Below are 16,673 nucleotides of genomic sequence, written 5' to 3' on the forward strand. Positions count from 1 at the left end.
TAAAAAAAGACTACTCCCCCCTTTCTCTCCGCGTCCACCCTTAAACAGCTTACCACCACCACCACCACCCTTTCACCATCCACCTCACACCCCCAGATTAGAGCTATGTTCACTCAGACAGAATGGATCATGGGCTGGTGCTAGGGCTAATAGCTGGTCATGCATGTTGCAATTAAATTCCAGAGTCTTATAATACAGCGGGACAGGCCAATCAGGCTCGGGATATGCCAGTCAGCTGACAGCAACTTGAGGGTTAAAGTTGAAAAGTGAAGCGTGCAGCCTGTCACCAACTCTGCCCAGAGAAAATGGAATGGAAATTACTTAACCGCTGTGTTTTTTACAGAACTAATCCACTTTAAACTTTTTTGCAGTGGTCCAAAGTTATTCCTCAATTTCCTAAAGAATTCCTACCATCATAATTATTCTCTTAGTTGGGTTTATAAGTTAATTTCGCAATTTACCAAGGCGACGGTGGAGTTTAGCCATCACGCGATGCACTGCTAACAACAACTAGCATGCTAACAGTTCAGTAGCATTACTTCCAGGTTTGTGGCTGATAAAAATGCTTTATAATTGGATGCAGACAGCAGATAGCACACAGCAATCTCATTTTGAACCTAAGAGCTGCTTTTACCATACTTTTTTTTTTTACATTAGCAAAAAACAGTAGGTACAGCCCCTTTTAAAACTGGTCTGCAAAAGAACAAACATTGACAGAATGATGGACATCACTATTTTCATAAACCAAGACATAGTTAGTACTTTTAAGACTTTTCTGGTGATCGGTCTGCTACCTGCTTGTCTCCACAGTATGACATCAAATCTATCTTGCATTTATTTTATTTAGAACTAAGTTTATTGCTCAAAAATACCCGAAAAACATCCATTCTAAACGTGAGCACCTGTAACTTGGTCTATATGTTTTATGTTATACAAAGAAAATTCCAGGCAGAGCTATTGCAACTGACAAACAGGTCATGGATCCTAAAACAGAAATGTTACGCAGTACGCCTTTAATAAATCATGCTTCTGTTATTCGAGGTTATATAACGCAATTGGAAAAGGGGTCATAGTTTGAGTCAAGCCACCCAAATTAGTATTCTGTTTGAAATGCCATCCTTGCTATCGAACTTGAACGATAGATTTGGTTTGTTATTCAGGTTGTGAGGTCCTGCGCAATCAATGGTATAGAACCTATAAGCTAGCGCGAGTCATGATTCATTTCACTGGGTCGAGTCAATATGTGAGTCGATGGTTCAGGATTCCAAGTTAAGTATTGAGTCATGGTTTGAGAAAAGATGAAACTCAAAACAAACAGTCCTAGATGAGTCATTTACATAATTAAAGTAACTTGAGTTTAGCAACAGGTGCAATGTTAGTGACTCAAACTTGATAAGCCAATGAATTGCTTTAGGACACAGATTTGGACTTTGACTCAATATATCGTTAAATGGATATTAGTTTAGTTTGATCGGTAGAGAGGTTTCTATTGTAATAGTAATGTAAGAGGCCTTTGGTTATGGTGGAAGTAAATACATAACATCTGTATCCAAATTTTTACACGCCAAAAAATGAAATGTTGACCCTATTTAAATAAACGGTGTCATTGTTTTTCCACTGAATTATTTTATGATTTTGACTTTGAGTAAATGTACTCTATGGTGATTCAACATAAACAATATAAAAGCCGCAGTATGTAACTCTTTAGCTAAAAAAAAATCACTGAAATAAAGGCATGTTTTGGCATTTTGGTTGTGTTTATTCCGCTGAAAAAAACTTGTATCTTTACTGTGAGCGGGCTTGCATCTCCACAAACCTGACTCTTGTTTTCCTTTGGCTACAAACTTCCACAGCATAATGTACAACTTATATCTCCATGGTCACCTCTTGAAAGTCACATACTCTACGATAAAAAAAAAAAAAAAAATATATAGTTAACAGTTCATTTTTGGAGTGTAGTTTCCATCTAATCATTAAACAACTTCTGCAAATTTTGTTCAGAGTATTTTGAAATAATCTCTTAAAGATCGTCTATTTATTATTCTAATCTCTTAATTCTTACTCTACGTATTTATCCTTAAGGACTATATCACAGCCTTATTCCAAAGCCAATCATGTGCGGCACCAGACTGAAGCACACATTTGCAAGCTGTGAATTATTAATAACCACGAGCTTGTGCACACATCTCACCATCATTAGATCTATATATACATGTACTGTACTTCCAATGTTGGCTTATCTTATATCCCGAACCCTTTCCTGCTCCAAGTAAATGTTTATTCACAGTTTTCTTGTTGGAGATACATTGCACCCACACAACACATCTGACACCTCTGTATTTGGCCAGGGCTAATCTCCAGAGCGTTTTTGTGTTGGGGAAAATGCACTTCCATAATCCCTTCTTTGATATCTCACGTTGCCAGAAGCGTGAGCCTCCGGGAAAATGGAAGTTTGGAGGTTTGCTAATGTCAGGAATGTGAAGGAGGGACATGATTGGACCTGCCACATGGGTTACAGTTGGTGGTACGATTTTGTGACACTTTGACAATGCAGTCACGGGGATCAAAGCTGCCACCTACTCCACCTATGGGCTTGAACCGGAGCTATAGTGCACAAAAGCAGTGATCATTTTAGGCAGTTGAATTGTGAAAAGAACGTATTTGGCAACTTTTTTGTTACATATGGCTAGATAATACCAAACGTAATCAATAAGTTGTCATTCAGACTTTTTTTTCTGTTAGGATTACTCATAACGTGGCAACAGGTACTTCCCAAATAGATGCCAGTTTGTTACATATTATTTTAGTTTTTTGGTTGTTTTTTTTTGGCTTGGCTCCGATATAAGTTGCCGATAATAGGAGAGACCCGTCAGCCCATAGCACCGGGATTTACAGGATTTTCTTGTATAAGTCTGAGCAGAAAATATGTGACATTAAAAAAAAAATCCAGCAGTTGGCAGATTTGGTCAGGTGAAAGTTTAGTTGTCTTTTGTCCTGTTGACAGAATTGCTATTTGTGTTGGTCAAATTTGCTAAAAAAAAATGTTATTGCTAAGCGGATTACTATGTTCTTCTGAATGTTGGTACCCTAAATTTGCTGTACATGATTTCTACACTTTTAAAACATGAAAAACAGGACTGGTTAAGTTTAAACTATTTGCAGCGGTCCATATTTAACTCACCATGATGACTTTATAAGCACTTTTCACAACTTTGAGAGACCAGAGTGGAATTTTGCCATCAACGTAATGCTAACAACAACTAGCATGCTAATTGTGACCAGCCTTATTTCCTGGTTCTCCAATGATACATTTTTCTTCTTATAATTAGATGCAGACAGCACGCAGCAATCTCATTTTGACCCTAAGAGCTACTTGTACGGTACAATATCTATTACTACTCACATACTACTGATACTTTATAATATTAGAGTACTTTTTTAACTTACTTTCCCATTATCTTTTAGAAAATGTTGTTAAGTCAGCCTAAACGGTACACCCTACTGAAACTGATGCATCCAATTCTTCGAAAATGTCGCAATTTATGAAGAATTTACCGTTCTAGTGTACAAGCTCGTCTCCCCAACAGGCTTACTCTTTACTTTTCATCTTCCCACCACAATCGGCTGACAACTCCTCTTTTCTGGAACTAGATTGCAAAACAAGAATCGCGGACTGTCTCATGTTCCTGACTAAGCCTTTACAATATCACTTTGTATGACAGTATTCGGCCATGTTGGCGTGGCGTTAACATGCATTAAACCGGGGCTTCTAAAACAGCCGACCTAAGCGTTAACTCTTTACTACCTTTGTTTAGTCTGTCCACAGTGAAGCGGGTTCACTCTGACATGGGCTGTGGGGCTTTTCATGGTAAAACACGTGGCGCTGGCTGTCAAATAGTTGTTGTAAAGGTATCGGTTAAGACGGAGGGAGCAGAGCGAGAGAGAGAGAATCAGCACAAGAGATAACAAAAGGGGAATATACACAAAACCCAACAAAGCCTGTGTGAAACAATAGGGACAGAAATGCCAGACTAGCTTAATGCATTTTGAAAGTAGAGAAGATATGATTTGGGTACCTCAACGAGTTTTACAAGGATTTTTATTTTTTGTATAGCTATTGTATTTCATGTACAGGTTTTTAAAAAGGTCATAATGTTGTTACCTCATCAAAAACATACCTGGAGTTGTGTTTTGTTTCATGCATGTTTTAATAGTAGTACTCAAAATGCTCTGGTTCAAGTTGTGATGTCATGTAGTGGTAGTTTTCAAGTTAATGGCTACCGTTTGCCTTTTGTTCTGTAGAGATTGACAATTCCAGCGCTGAATTTATCCAAGTGATTCCAGTGAAGGTGTATGGAGTTTAAAAACACAGTGCAGCACTTCTTGTATTACCATATGACATCACAAGGTGGAACAGAGTGTTTTCTGTTTGATAGAAAAGCTCAGCGTACATATGCAGGGTTTGTGTGTTAAACATGTGTGAATGAAGCAAAACACAACTGTATGGTATGGTTTTGATGATCAGGAAGTAGTGTAATACAGGCCCTTTAAAAGACTAAAACATGAAGGAGCTTACCACAAGATTATGTAAATAAAAGTAGATAATATATATTAGTTGATCTGAATAGGTAGACAAATTAAATAAGACAACTTTTTAAACAACTTAACTGTTAAAATTGGCAGTATTTTCAAATAGGAGTTAAAGGTGGAAGTCCATGTTTGCCATAGAGATAGACAGACTGACATGAGGTATGACTGGAATCTCAATGAACGAAAGGCAGTGGGGCCAGACAGAAATGACTTGAGTAAAGGAGAAATAGTGAATATGATAGGACTGAACTAGCCAGATAAACTTTTATCACATTTCACTGTGTACGCTCCTTCTAGTTAGGTAACATTCGGGATGAAACAGCTCGAAAGTTTGAGTGTAAGTGGGGCAGGTTATGTAATATTACGAACCAGGACTAAAGAGAATCAGTGTCAAAGTTGGCTCCCACTATAGAATGAAGCAAGTATATTGTAAATAGCTTCAATCATCCTGGCTACAACTATTACAGAAGTGTTAGTAGTAATAATAGTTGTAGTAGGAGTAGTAGGAGTAACACTAGTACTAGCAATAGCAGTAGTAGTATTAGCAGCAAAAAATGTGCATTTAGAGTCAAAGTGGCTAATACAATTTTATAACATAACCAAACCAAAGCTTTTTGGTAGTAGTAGTAGCAGCAGCACTTGCAGGACTAGTTACAGCAGTAGTAGTGGTACTATTACTAGTAGTAGCAGCAGTAGTAGAAGTGGTAAGTTGTAATAGTAGCAGTGTTTACTTTTAGCACCAGTACTTCAAAGTGAACAAGTAATAAAACAACCTTCTATTTCCTAAAAAAGATCAGATTGCAAAACTTACTACATAACCACTACTTCCTTCAACATTCCTATTTCCTTACATATAAAAAAATCATATAACTTCCACATTCACACTCCAGCCCGCATCGCTGCACCTGTAATTCCCTTTGACAAAACACCAGATGTGACCAACTATCTCCCCCTATCCCCAGTCTAAATCAATCAGCTCCCAATTTTCTTTCCCCTTCTTATTTACCCCTCCTCCCTGTCTACTCTTTACATACACAACACATTACAGCTCTGGGTCCCCGCTGGTTCAGTAGTCTGCATGTGTCTGTGTGATTGATGAAGTCTGGCCTCTGAGCGTGCGCTGTCTCCCACTTTCTCCCCTCCCGCTCAGGCAGGTAGGGAGCAGCTCATTTCAAACAGGAATGCAAAGAACTTGGGAGTTTTTCATTTTGTCCCAGTCAAGCTGAGGTCCGGGAGTGAGTGACTCAACAGGACGACAGAGAGAATTCTGAAGAAAAGGAGTGGAGTGAAAGAGAGAGAAATGCAATGTACTTTATAGTATAATACATGACTGTCCTTCCTCCACTCCCCTATTGGTCAGCCTGAGCAATGCGTACGATTTGGATTTAGCCTGTTGTAATGTCTGAACTTTCAGAAGAAGTTTACTCTAAGTAAGTTTACTCACTTCTTGAATGCAATATAAAGATACTAAGTGTACAGAAGATCAAGATATATAGGGAGGGAGCGATGGATGGAAGAGGGAGAGAGACAGAGACCGAGAAGGGGGAGGGTGAGAGGGGAGAGAGAGGGAGAGATACAGTATAGCATTAAACATACCTTGCGTATATTCAACTATTGGTGTTTTATTGCTCAAAAATACATTGAAAAACATGCATTCTTACTGTGAGCAGGGTCGCCTCTCCACAGATCTGACCTGTAGTTTGGCCTTACATCATCCCCTGTCTCTACAGAGATAGATACGGTGAACGCCATACAGTAGGACATTCCAGGCACAGCAATAACATCTCCATGGAGGCAAGCCGGTGGCGGTGTATTGGTGTATCACATCTCCAATGATTTGTTGAATGTCGCTCCCCACTCTCGCCCCCATTTCCTACTCTGTTCCGTCAAATTAAACAAAATGAGAGGAATCTTTATCACTGAAATATCAATTCTTAGGGTTTCGAAAATGTGCTAATCATTGGCCCACTGGCTTATTTAGCACTGAGTATGAACCATGCCAAATCCAAACTACTGACATTTGACTGTAACAAACTCACCAAACCACAAGTTTTACAAGTTGAGTTTGGAGAAGTTTTTTAAAACAAATTGTTATTTACTTCGAATCATCCATTACTGACAGATAAGCATGCTACATACAAGCCTTCACATTGACGGAATCTGAATCATGCTAACAGCGGTGCTCTCAGCATTAGCTAATAGTGGCACAAAGTCAGTCTGTTGTTTAGTTTGTGTTCGTAAACCAAATCAGAAAGCTAAGTATATGGGTCACATTCTCAATCACAACATGTTCGAAATAGCGGACAAGGACAGCGTTGTACTCTTCCCCCGGCTCTCATTAAGGACAAAGACTGCATTCTCTGGCCCTGCCCACAAGTTGGATGTCCTCCTGTTTAGTGTTTCCATGACTACTGCCTCTATGGGGAGACTTAGGGCTTTTAATATTAAAAGTACTGTACAAACTGTGACGTGGTATTAGTGGAGTTTTCCAAAAGTATGTTTTCCACAGCTAGGAGGGAGCAAGAATGAAAGGCAGTTCTGTTCTTCAATGCAGGTGTTTATACAGGAATTCCATAGTAAATATTTAAAAGTTGGATGCATTCCGTGCTCTGGTTCCAAAAACACACATTTTCGTAATGCTGCAGTACGGTGGGCTAAACGGGGAGCCAAATCAGATTTTTGAGCAGAACTAGCAACCTTGCATCTTTTTTTTCCCCACAACTAAGCTACTACTACTACTACTACTACTACTACTACTACTACTACTACTACTACTACTACTACTACTACTACTACTACTACTACTACTACTACTACTACTACTACTACCAGTTAAGAATGTGTCATGTACTCTGTAATTTGCAAGTCATTAAATGTAGTTCCATCTTAGATAGTACAAAAAAATAAAGAAATACTACTCGGATACTAATTGATACTAAAACTCTTAATCGGCATTGGTCAGTAGTACCAGTACCAATTGGTAGTATTTGGAAAAAAAAGTATTAATACTGAAAGAAAATCACATAACAGGATAAAAAAAAACTTGACTAGTGTAAAAAAAAAAGTCTTGACTAGTTTAAATCCACATTGTGACCTTAAAGAAACAACTATTATTTTGTATTGAAAATTACATATATTGTCCTGTTTTCTATAGTTTTGTTTGTTTTTTTTTTAATGTCGTATTGGTATCAAAATCAGAATCGGAGTAATAAAGGGCCTGTACCTGATTTCAACCCATTAGTTAGTATGAACTTTTAACCTCACTCACCGACAGAAACAACTGTCTGGGATAATGTCTTGCAGTATAGATCTCCAATCTCTGCCTACGTTTTGCTTTTTTGTCACTCTTGAACATGTACCCTGACAGAGAGTCAAGTGTCTGGGATAGTGTCAAGCAGTTGCTTTCCCATGATTCTTAGTAACAATGTAGCTGACTGGATGAAAAAAGGTGACCCTGTCAGTAGCTTTTGTATTAGTTATTACCTGTGAAAGTGCTATGTAAAACGAATACATTATATTTTGCAGTATCTTGCCAATCCTAGTCTCATTTTATTAAGACACGCAAAAGATTCACTGAAATAGTAATTATCATGACAGGCCTATTAACACTTATCTCCACTGTCCTCTTTCAGTTTTGGCAAGCGTTCGGCGGGCAGCCTCAGACGTGGATGTGAGTGTATCGTCCTCGAGCCTTCCGAGATGATTGTGGTGAGTCGCCTTCGCCGGTGTCAGAAGCATTACCTTACACAGTGGAGTGGATCTGAACTTGGCACAGCACCTCCTGTCCGCTCCCCCCTCCAAAAAGCAATAGACATGTCAACAGCACAGCTCAAATAGAGGGAAGAGGATTATTGCTATGAACCGCATCAATAAATCACAACATTCAGACCACATAACATGATATTTAAATACCACTTGTCATATGGTTTGCCAAATTGCATAAGATCTAATTGCAGGATTGAAACTGAGATTTCTATGTGGAGTTAACAAGTTTATTAACCTAAGCATAATTGGCTAATCCTCCAGCTAGGTTTTGTAAACAAGATACTAACTCGCTGCACAATAGTAACAAATCACTGCATATGACAGCTTGTCTAAGTGGTTTTGAAAGGGTTCAAGTTTCATATATAAAATGAGTCTCGAAGAATTGACAAAATTACTTATATATGAACTGAAACACATGTTTGCAGATCTAAACTACTGTGTTAGCAGTTTTTATGTAGAATAAGTGGAGGAAATTATGGTACTTCTAAAACTGCAGGCTTTGCGATTTGCTAATTGCGTCCATTCAAATTGCAATTTTCATCCAACTGTGATTAATTTTGCAGCCCTAACTTGAACAACAACAGTATGCTGTACCCTTAACATGTATTATCAACATAATAATGATTTGGGAATGATGTTTTAAATCTTCATGTTTTTCTCTGGTCATTTTACTTTTGAAACCAAAATGTAATCATGGCCTATTTCACTTTTTTTTTTTTTTTATAAAACAAAATTAGTCCCAACTATTTAGTGGCATAGTACATTTTACAGTGGACCTCCACCTCCACCTACTCACTAACCCCATTTCAAGTAGAGCTGCTAACTTGAACAGTACCTGGAGGATTAAAGGAGAGAATGAGGGGAAAGGTGGGGCTGGTCTGGGGTAAAGAACAGGGTGATTGGTCTAACACAGACATGTGCAAAAACGGCCCGTTGGTTCAGTGTGTAGTTCCACTTCCACAACTCTTTAATGTCTTTTAAATCTATATTCTATTCATTTTTTGCCACAAATAGCTGTTTTTACAATATACCGTGAGCAATAAAAGTCATTTTTGTGAACTATACCTCATAAAGGTCAAGTACAGACCCTTAAGGTTTTTCAAATCTGACGTTAAACTATGGCTAGATAAAACACATTGTCGTCTGGTCTTATCTTACTTCATAAATCATAACTATTGATTCTTTCTTTATATTTTCATAAAACGAGATCATCTATATTGACGTAATGTATAGTATCCACCATGGGTTTTCATGGACTTTGGGTCTTTGCACTACACTGTTCAATCAGTCTAAGTGCTTTTCCCATTGATATTTTATCTAAGCTCCAAACTCTTGATTTAACTGTAGTTCTCTGGAGTCCTTCCAAATCATTCGGTCGTTTGAGTCCAAGCATGCTTCCAAATTCTGACCCACTTCTTCTATACAGGCCCTGTAAAAATGTAATGGTGGAAGCTGGAGGCAAAAGTGAAACGGGGCATAATGCTATTGGGGAAACGAGGATTAACCACAGAATATCACAAAAGATGACAAATTCAGACACTTCAGAGACGTTATTGCTATGTCTGGAATGTTTCATAGTATGACTTTAAATCTATCTATCTTGTATTTATTCAATACAAGTAAGTACCAAAAATACCTTGAAAAAAATGCATTTTACCCGCATCTCGACAGATCTTACCTGAATAATCTCTGGTTTGCCTGCATTTAGATAGGCAAGTTTAATGCAATACTGTGGAACATTTCAGGCAACATTACATTATTTGTTCATTTCATAAGATATTTTGATAGAAGGAAAAGTGCTGATTTTGAGGATTTTTTGAGGTATAGTTTTTTTTTTTTTAACGAATTTCACAAAGAATTATAATTTTGTTAATCTCATATATAATTCAGACAACATTAGAAATTGATATTTTTCCCTATCCTTATTAATGGAGAAGCAAACTCACTGACATTTCTACCCTGGAAATTCAAAATTGTTCTCAAAACCATTGACATTTCAGATCTACTGTGAGTTAATCATTGAAAAACATAATATATCGACTTCATTATGCCTCTGTAACGAAATTTTTAACATTCCGATGACATAGAAGTTTAAAGGATCTTAAGACCGTCACAAGTTTCTCCAGCCAAATAATTTCCGTCTCAGTGGGAGGTATAATATAATGCTCTGTTCTGCCCTCACATCGCCCCGGTAACAGGCTGATGTGAGGGCAGGAGATAGGACCGCACGTCTGCATTCTTATCATTTCAAAACTTTTTGTGTGCCGGCCTAGTCAAAAGTATAAATCAGCACCACATTCAGATGGAGCAGATGCGGGTGGCAGTGATGCATGATGGGAAGAAAATTAAGATTCAGAAAGTGTGACAAAAACATGATTCATAATGAGTGAACAGCACGAGTTGATTTACACCGCTCATTAAATCTTGATCTTTGGATTTTCAAGGTACTTACTGTAGAATTCTGTTTGGGGTTAATCAGATTTTTCAGTTCAAAATCTGCCAGACTAGTCACACAAATAAACTGGCAACGTCATTTTGAAGGGGCACTATGTAACATTTCAGTTGAGGGTGAGGGGAGGTTCCGCTTGCTTGTCTCCATGGAGATAGATATGTTTAACGCAATACTGTGGAACTGTGGATCTGGGCACATCTTTAATAAAGCAAAGATTATGTCCAATGCAGACTACCCATTTTGTTGCCAATCATGCCTGCAATAATTTTCTGTTCCTTAGTTAGTTTCAGGTAGCATGGTGGCTGAGTAGCTAGCGCTCTCGCCTCATAATGAGAAGGTTCTGGGTTCAACACCATAGTTTTTCTGTGCAAAGTTTGTATGTTTCTCCCTTTGTCTGGGTGGTTTCCCCATCAACCTAAAGTACCTAAAGTAGTCTTGACCAAGATTAGGTTTCCCCAGGATGGGTCAAACGCAAATTTCCCTACAGAGACAATAAAGACCTCATCTACTTTGGTTTTGGCAATGAAATAAAAAAAAATAAAAAAAGAAGTCTAGTTTTAATCCCAATAATCCGCCATGTTAATCCTAGACATTTAATTATACCGTTTGTGTAAACACATTTGATAATTCAGGAACAGTGCATTATGGGCATTATAAATATTGTTATTAAACTTTGATTCAAACTTCTCCAATGCTTTTTCCTTAAGTCACATGCCTGCATACTTTTACAATTTAATTACATTTTATTTTATAATCAAATAACGATAACCCGTACTGGAAGCAAAGTTGTCAAAATGCCTGAACTATAGCTTCTTGACAAAAACAACCAACTTGTGCTCGTAATTTGACCACCTTACCTCGCTTTCCACATTGTAAACACGAGCCTTAACCATTCTTCCCAAAGTGGCAATTTACAAACCTATCTCTGGCCGTCTCTGTTACTGCATTCACTTGGCTGTCCTGACACACTTGTATAGTCTTTGGAATGAGACATCAAACCCCGGCTGCTTCCTGTTGTCAGTGTAATATAATGAGTGGTGTGGCCCTGTCGCCGTGGTAATAGTGGCGTGCCCATGACAGAAGGGGCTTCCTCATCCCCCTCTAATAACAGCATGCAGAGATCCCATACAGCTGGGACAGACCTTAGCATTTCCATTTAATAGCTATATTACAATAATGATATGTGAATGGCAGGCTGTAATCAGAGGGAAGATTGAGGGGGGGATGGGGGGGCATGTGTTAAAGTGATTTGTGTTTTATTAGATCTTAAGCTGAATGTGGATTGTGTGCAGCGATGATTTACAGCTGTTAGCGTCAGATAGAAATAGATCAACTCAAAATAATAACAATAATATATGTATTCCATGTTCTATGCAGGAAATTGCATCTAAAACTAGAATTTGCATAATTTCTAATACACGAAGGAATCCATTTATGCTATGGTATTATTGTTCAGTGTCCAATTGTTTGCTGGTTGACAATGGGATATTTCATTTGTATATAACAATATTGTAATTATATGCATTTAAAAAAAAAAAAAAAAAAATTATTTGCAGATTATGGTCAAATTGAGCACTTGTCTGCCCCTACTGGCCATTCAAGGAACCATTTACACACATTCATACGACAGTGTACACATACCCTGAAGGCAAGGTGGATAAGTGTATTGCCCAAGGACACAAGGAGAGTATACGCTGGAGGAAGAAGGGATCAATCCACCAACCTTTGTGTCAATGAGAACAACAGTAGCTCGTAGTAGTATTTATATATTGTACAGCAAAAAAGTCACATGGCACAATTAAATGGGCTGTAATCTTTTTTTTTTTCAAGAAAGTAAAATTAGTTTTGCCCAAGTAGAGATATATATTGAAGTAACTCCTAAAGTCAAAATAAAACCATCGTGTGCTTTCTGCATTTATATTTTTATGTCCTCAAATCAGAAAGGTCGCTGTTAGGATGCTAGTTGTCGTTAGCATTATTGTGAAAAGTGGTTTTAAACTCTTCACGGGGAATAATTAGGATGAATGGCTAAGTTTGGAGCACTACGAATGTTTAAAATGAACTACTTCTGGTTTTCAGGTTTTTAAGACAGTAAAAATGTGGTATAGCACCTTAAATGCAATGTGTAAATTTCCAAAAGAGTATTCTTTCTTAATACCGGCAAATATTCCCCCCATATTTGGTACGATAACATGCTAAAACCCTCATTGTATCATCACTTGCCCTGTACACATCCAGAGCACACGTTGTACATAGAGATTCGCAATTAGACACACACAATCACACTTTTGCTCCGTGGCACCCGGCACCCCTGCTGTTGTCATGGCAGCAGTTGGTACGGCAGCAAGAGATTTTAGAGCTGTAATCCCAATGTGCGAGGACGGCTGTGAAATTCGAGGCTGCTTTAGGAGAGAGGGAAAAAGGAGAACCAAAATAATAGCGTTAACATGCCATACAATCACCATAAGCTACCCATTTGGGAGTCTTAAGCAAATTGTACAGTAAGAGTGGAGCTGATTGCAAGGTTGAGGTGGCGTTTCGCAGTCGTTTCACAGAGAAAGTGGTTACCATCTTCTCAGGCTGCAGAATGTCCAGGTTTAGCTTGTGTTAGCATGCAATTTTGTCTACGCTAACATGTTCCGCAGAGATGGAGTTCATATGTGCCTGCTTCTATTATGCTATTCTGAAAACAATTAGCCTAATTAACAAGAATCTATTCATGGGTTTCAACTTTCTGTTATATGTTGCCATTTTGAGGATGGTTGAACGTTCAAAAGATCTAATACTTTGTTTTGAATGGTCAATTGCTATGGCAACGGTCCTAACTTTTCAGCATTCATTCTGAAACCCAGTCACAAAGTAGGCACTGCATAATGCTAGCATAACTTGAATGATTTAACATGTTCAGAGCAAAGCGTTGTTCTGCCAATTACTATATTTACTTTTTTCAGTAAAGCCGGATTACGCCCATGATCGTTCTGTTGGCACATCCAGTTGTTTACAGTAAACTAAATGCAAAACATGTTTATATGCATAATTCATTCACTAATTTATCTTCAATTAGGGCTGCAAGATTAATCAGAATTGAATCATAATCGTAATTTGAATGGACGTAATTAGGCTGCAATATTTGAAGTACCATAACTTCTTCCACAAACCGCAAAATATCCTGTCTTATGCTGCATAAAAACTATTTACTCTGCAGTTTGGCTCTTGACAAACATGTTCTGAAATCTGATTCTTGCATTAGTTTGCCAGCTCATATTTCAGTCTTTTTGTGAACTCTTTTGGACACATTTCAAACGTAAACTTTGAACTAAATGATATCATTGAAACAAATCTAATGCAAATCTAATCGCAGTCGCAGTGTTTCTAAGAAAAATCAGAGTGAGACACAGGTGAAACACATTAAGGCGGGGCAAGCAATTAATATGACAGAAAGTAAAACTCAAATACACACAGGTCTACAGAAATTCCAAAATAAAACCAGGCTCGTTCAGCCCTTTCTTCAACCACAACAACTATGAGCCTTAGTCTACTTTGAAATAACCAGCTATGGATGCTAGAATATTTTCTTAAATATATTCCATCTTATGCCTGCATTTAGCACGCAACGACAGTTATTGTATTTGATTTATCGAGTTCAATACGTCATTCTCAACAATAAACTTTAGTTCCGCATCTATTTTCGCAAGTTAATCAATGGTCCATTTATCCAAGCAAGTATCTGTTTGTCAGTCAATACAAAACACTTATCTCATATTGAACAGGCAATTTCCAGCTCCCATATTACTGCATTCACCCTTCTCTTATCTCCATACCTCATTCTGGGCCTGTGTTTTTCTCCCATCTACCTTTTTGTATCAAGAGCACCCTTTGACGTAGGTGTACAGCCCACACGTGTCTATTTTTACGCAGGAGAGGAGGAAGAGGAGGAGGAGGAGGGGTGTGGGAGAGGAGTGAAGAGAGAGGGAGAGAGGAAGGGAGGGCTTGGCGGATGGGACTGGTGCTACTGCTGACTGTTTAGTTCCGAGAGAGTTGCTTGAAAGATAGATAGAAAGAAAGCTTGCGCGTACTCGGATGCAAATATGGTAAACATGGCCGACTTCTTGTACCCGGCAGGTGGACTACATGGACGAAAATGAGGAGTACTTCCAGCGGCAAGCTTCGCACAGACAATCCCGCCGGCGCTTCCGGAAGATCAACCAAAAGGGCGAGAGGCAGACCATCATTGACACCGTGGATCCCTATCCCACTGGCAAACCACCAATAGGACGGGTATACCACACGGTGAGTTTTGGTGCAATAATATTTAAAATCATTACCGTAGCTGCTGTGCGGATGTCGATGCTCTTTACTTCAGTATGCTGCTTCTTTCATTGTTGTTGAGAACTTTCTAGTCTATTCCCCTCCCTAACCGCTGCACATTTACAAAACTTGTATACTGTTTGCATGCATTATTTAAACCCTGGTAGGCCACGTAGTTTGAGTCACCTGCTTTTACTCTTAAAGTGAATATAATTTTGCATATTATGTGTTCTCAAGAGAATTATGTTTGTTGTTTGCTCTATGAATATTGTGTGAATAGCCTAGCATGCAGAGCTGTAGATTAGCAAAGGAGTCATCTGGGCTTGTTGTTGAAGCTAACATGTTATTGATTTCCCCCAAAAATGCATCGTACTTTTACCACAGGCAAACCAACAGTACTGGGTAGTATGGGTATACAACATGGCGAGTTTGTGTGCTGCCATGATATCAAAATTCTCTACCTTTGTTTTCATGCAGATGTCATTGAATTGCACTGTACTCTGATATGTGGCTTCTTACATTGTTGTTGAGAACTTTCCAGTGCATGTCCCCTGTACACTTGCTATTATGGGCTCATCTCTTGAGTTCCCGGGTTGTGATGTTTCCCTAGAAAGCTAGCTAGCATGTTCCCCTCGGGTTGCCATCCAAATTTGTTTTCATGAATTCGTCTCCCCCGTGAGCAGTGCTTCCTGTTGTGTGAGTACTATTGTCACTTTGTTCCTCTTGACTTTTGTGGCTGGTTAAAGATTGTTTAGTATGCAGTGTTTCTAAAGGCATGCATCGATTAAAACCTGGCAAGCCACCGGAGTCTAATTTACCAGGTCTTACTCTTAAAGTGAATCTAATCATGCATATGAAATGGGTTTTTGTGGTCTCTTATTGCTGAATGATTTACTGCTTGATAGATTGACAGACTGTGACGGGCACTGCCATACTTTTAATACCCTGCTAGGCTCTGAAAGGGAACAAATAGATGTTTTTTTTTTTCTACCTCTATGTTTTCATGTGTTGTGCTTATGTCATCCTTTTCTGACTTTTGACTCTTTATCTTCCTTACCGTTATCACTCAGTATGTATTTACATAGTCTCAACCTTGGCAGGTCACCATAGTCTTATTTGCCCTGTTCACTGTGAATCAAAACAGATTGAATTCAGTTTGAATATTTCAGAATACATGCTTGTTTTTTGCGGCTTTGCATCAACATGGCATCAATGTAACTGCATCTTTATACTAACAAAGCGTGGCGGACACTTTTATAGTCTAAAATCTCCTGCCAGAGTCTCAAAGGGAACCAAATAATTCAAAACTTTGGAGCACTAGATTTAGCAGTAGTTTTGATGTTGTCTTAGACGGTTTGTCATTTACAACATTCCCAAAATCCTGTTGAATATATTTTGCTTTTATTAACAGCTATTAGCTTTTAGCCTACCTTTGTCTAATTTGCACCTTCAAAAGTGATAATTGCATTGCCATGTTGCATTCCGCTATGTTATTCACTATTTATTCATTTTCTATTCTCAGCTACTACTCTGTACGTCAAGCTGTGTGTTCTTGCTC

General features: G+C 38.4%; 1 protein-coding gene across 11 annotated transcripts in view; it reads left to right on the forward strand.

The window, feature by feature from the left end:
• Positions 1-16,673, forward strand: part of rapgef2b (Rap guanine nucleotide exchange factor 2b) — a 168,649-nt gene that overhangs the window by 78,337 nt on the left and 73,639 nt on the right. For all 11 annotated transcript variants that reach the window (XM_055225054.1, XM_033973486.2, XM_055225048.1 and 8 more), the window contains exons 5-6: positions 8,223-8,298; positions 14,930-15,097. In XM_055225054.1, the coding sequence (XP_055081029.1) occupies positions 8,223-8,298; positions 14,930-15,097 (244 nt within the window). The remainder of the gene's footprint in view (positions 1-8,222; positions 8,299-14,929; positions 15,098-16,673) is intronic.

This window comes from Periophthalmus magnuspinnatus, chromosome 10, assembly GCF_009829125.3.
Source record: "Periophthalmus magnuspinnatus isolate fPerMag1 chromosome 10, fPerMag1.2.pri, whole genome shotgun sequence".
NCBI classification, from domain to species: Eukaryota; Metazoa; Chordata; class Actinopteri; order Gobiiformes; family Gobiidae; genus Periophthalmus; species Periophthalmus magnuspinnatus.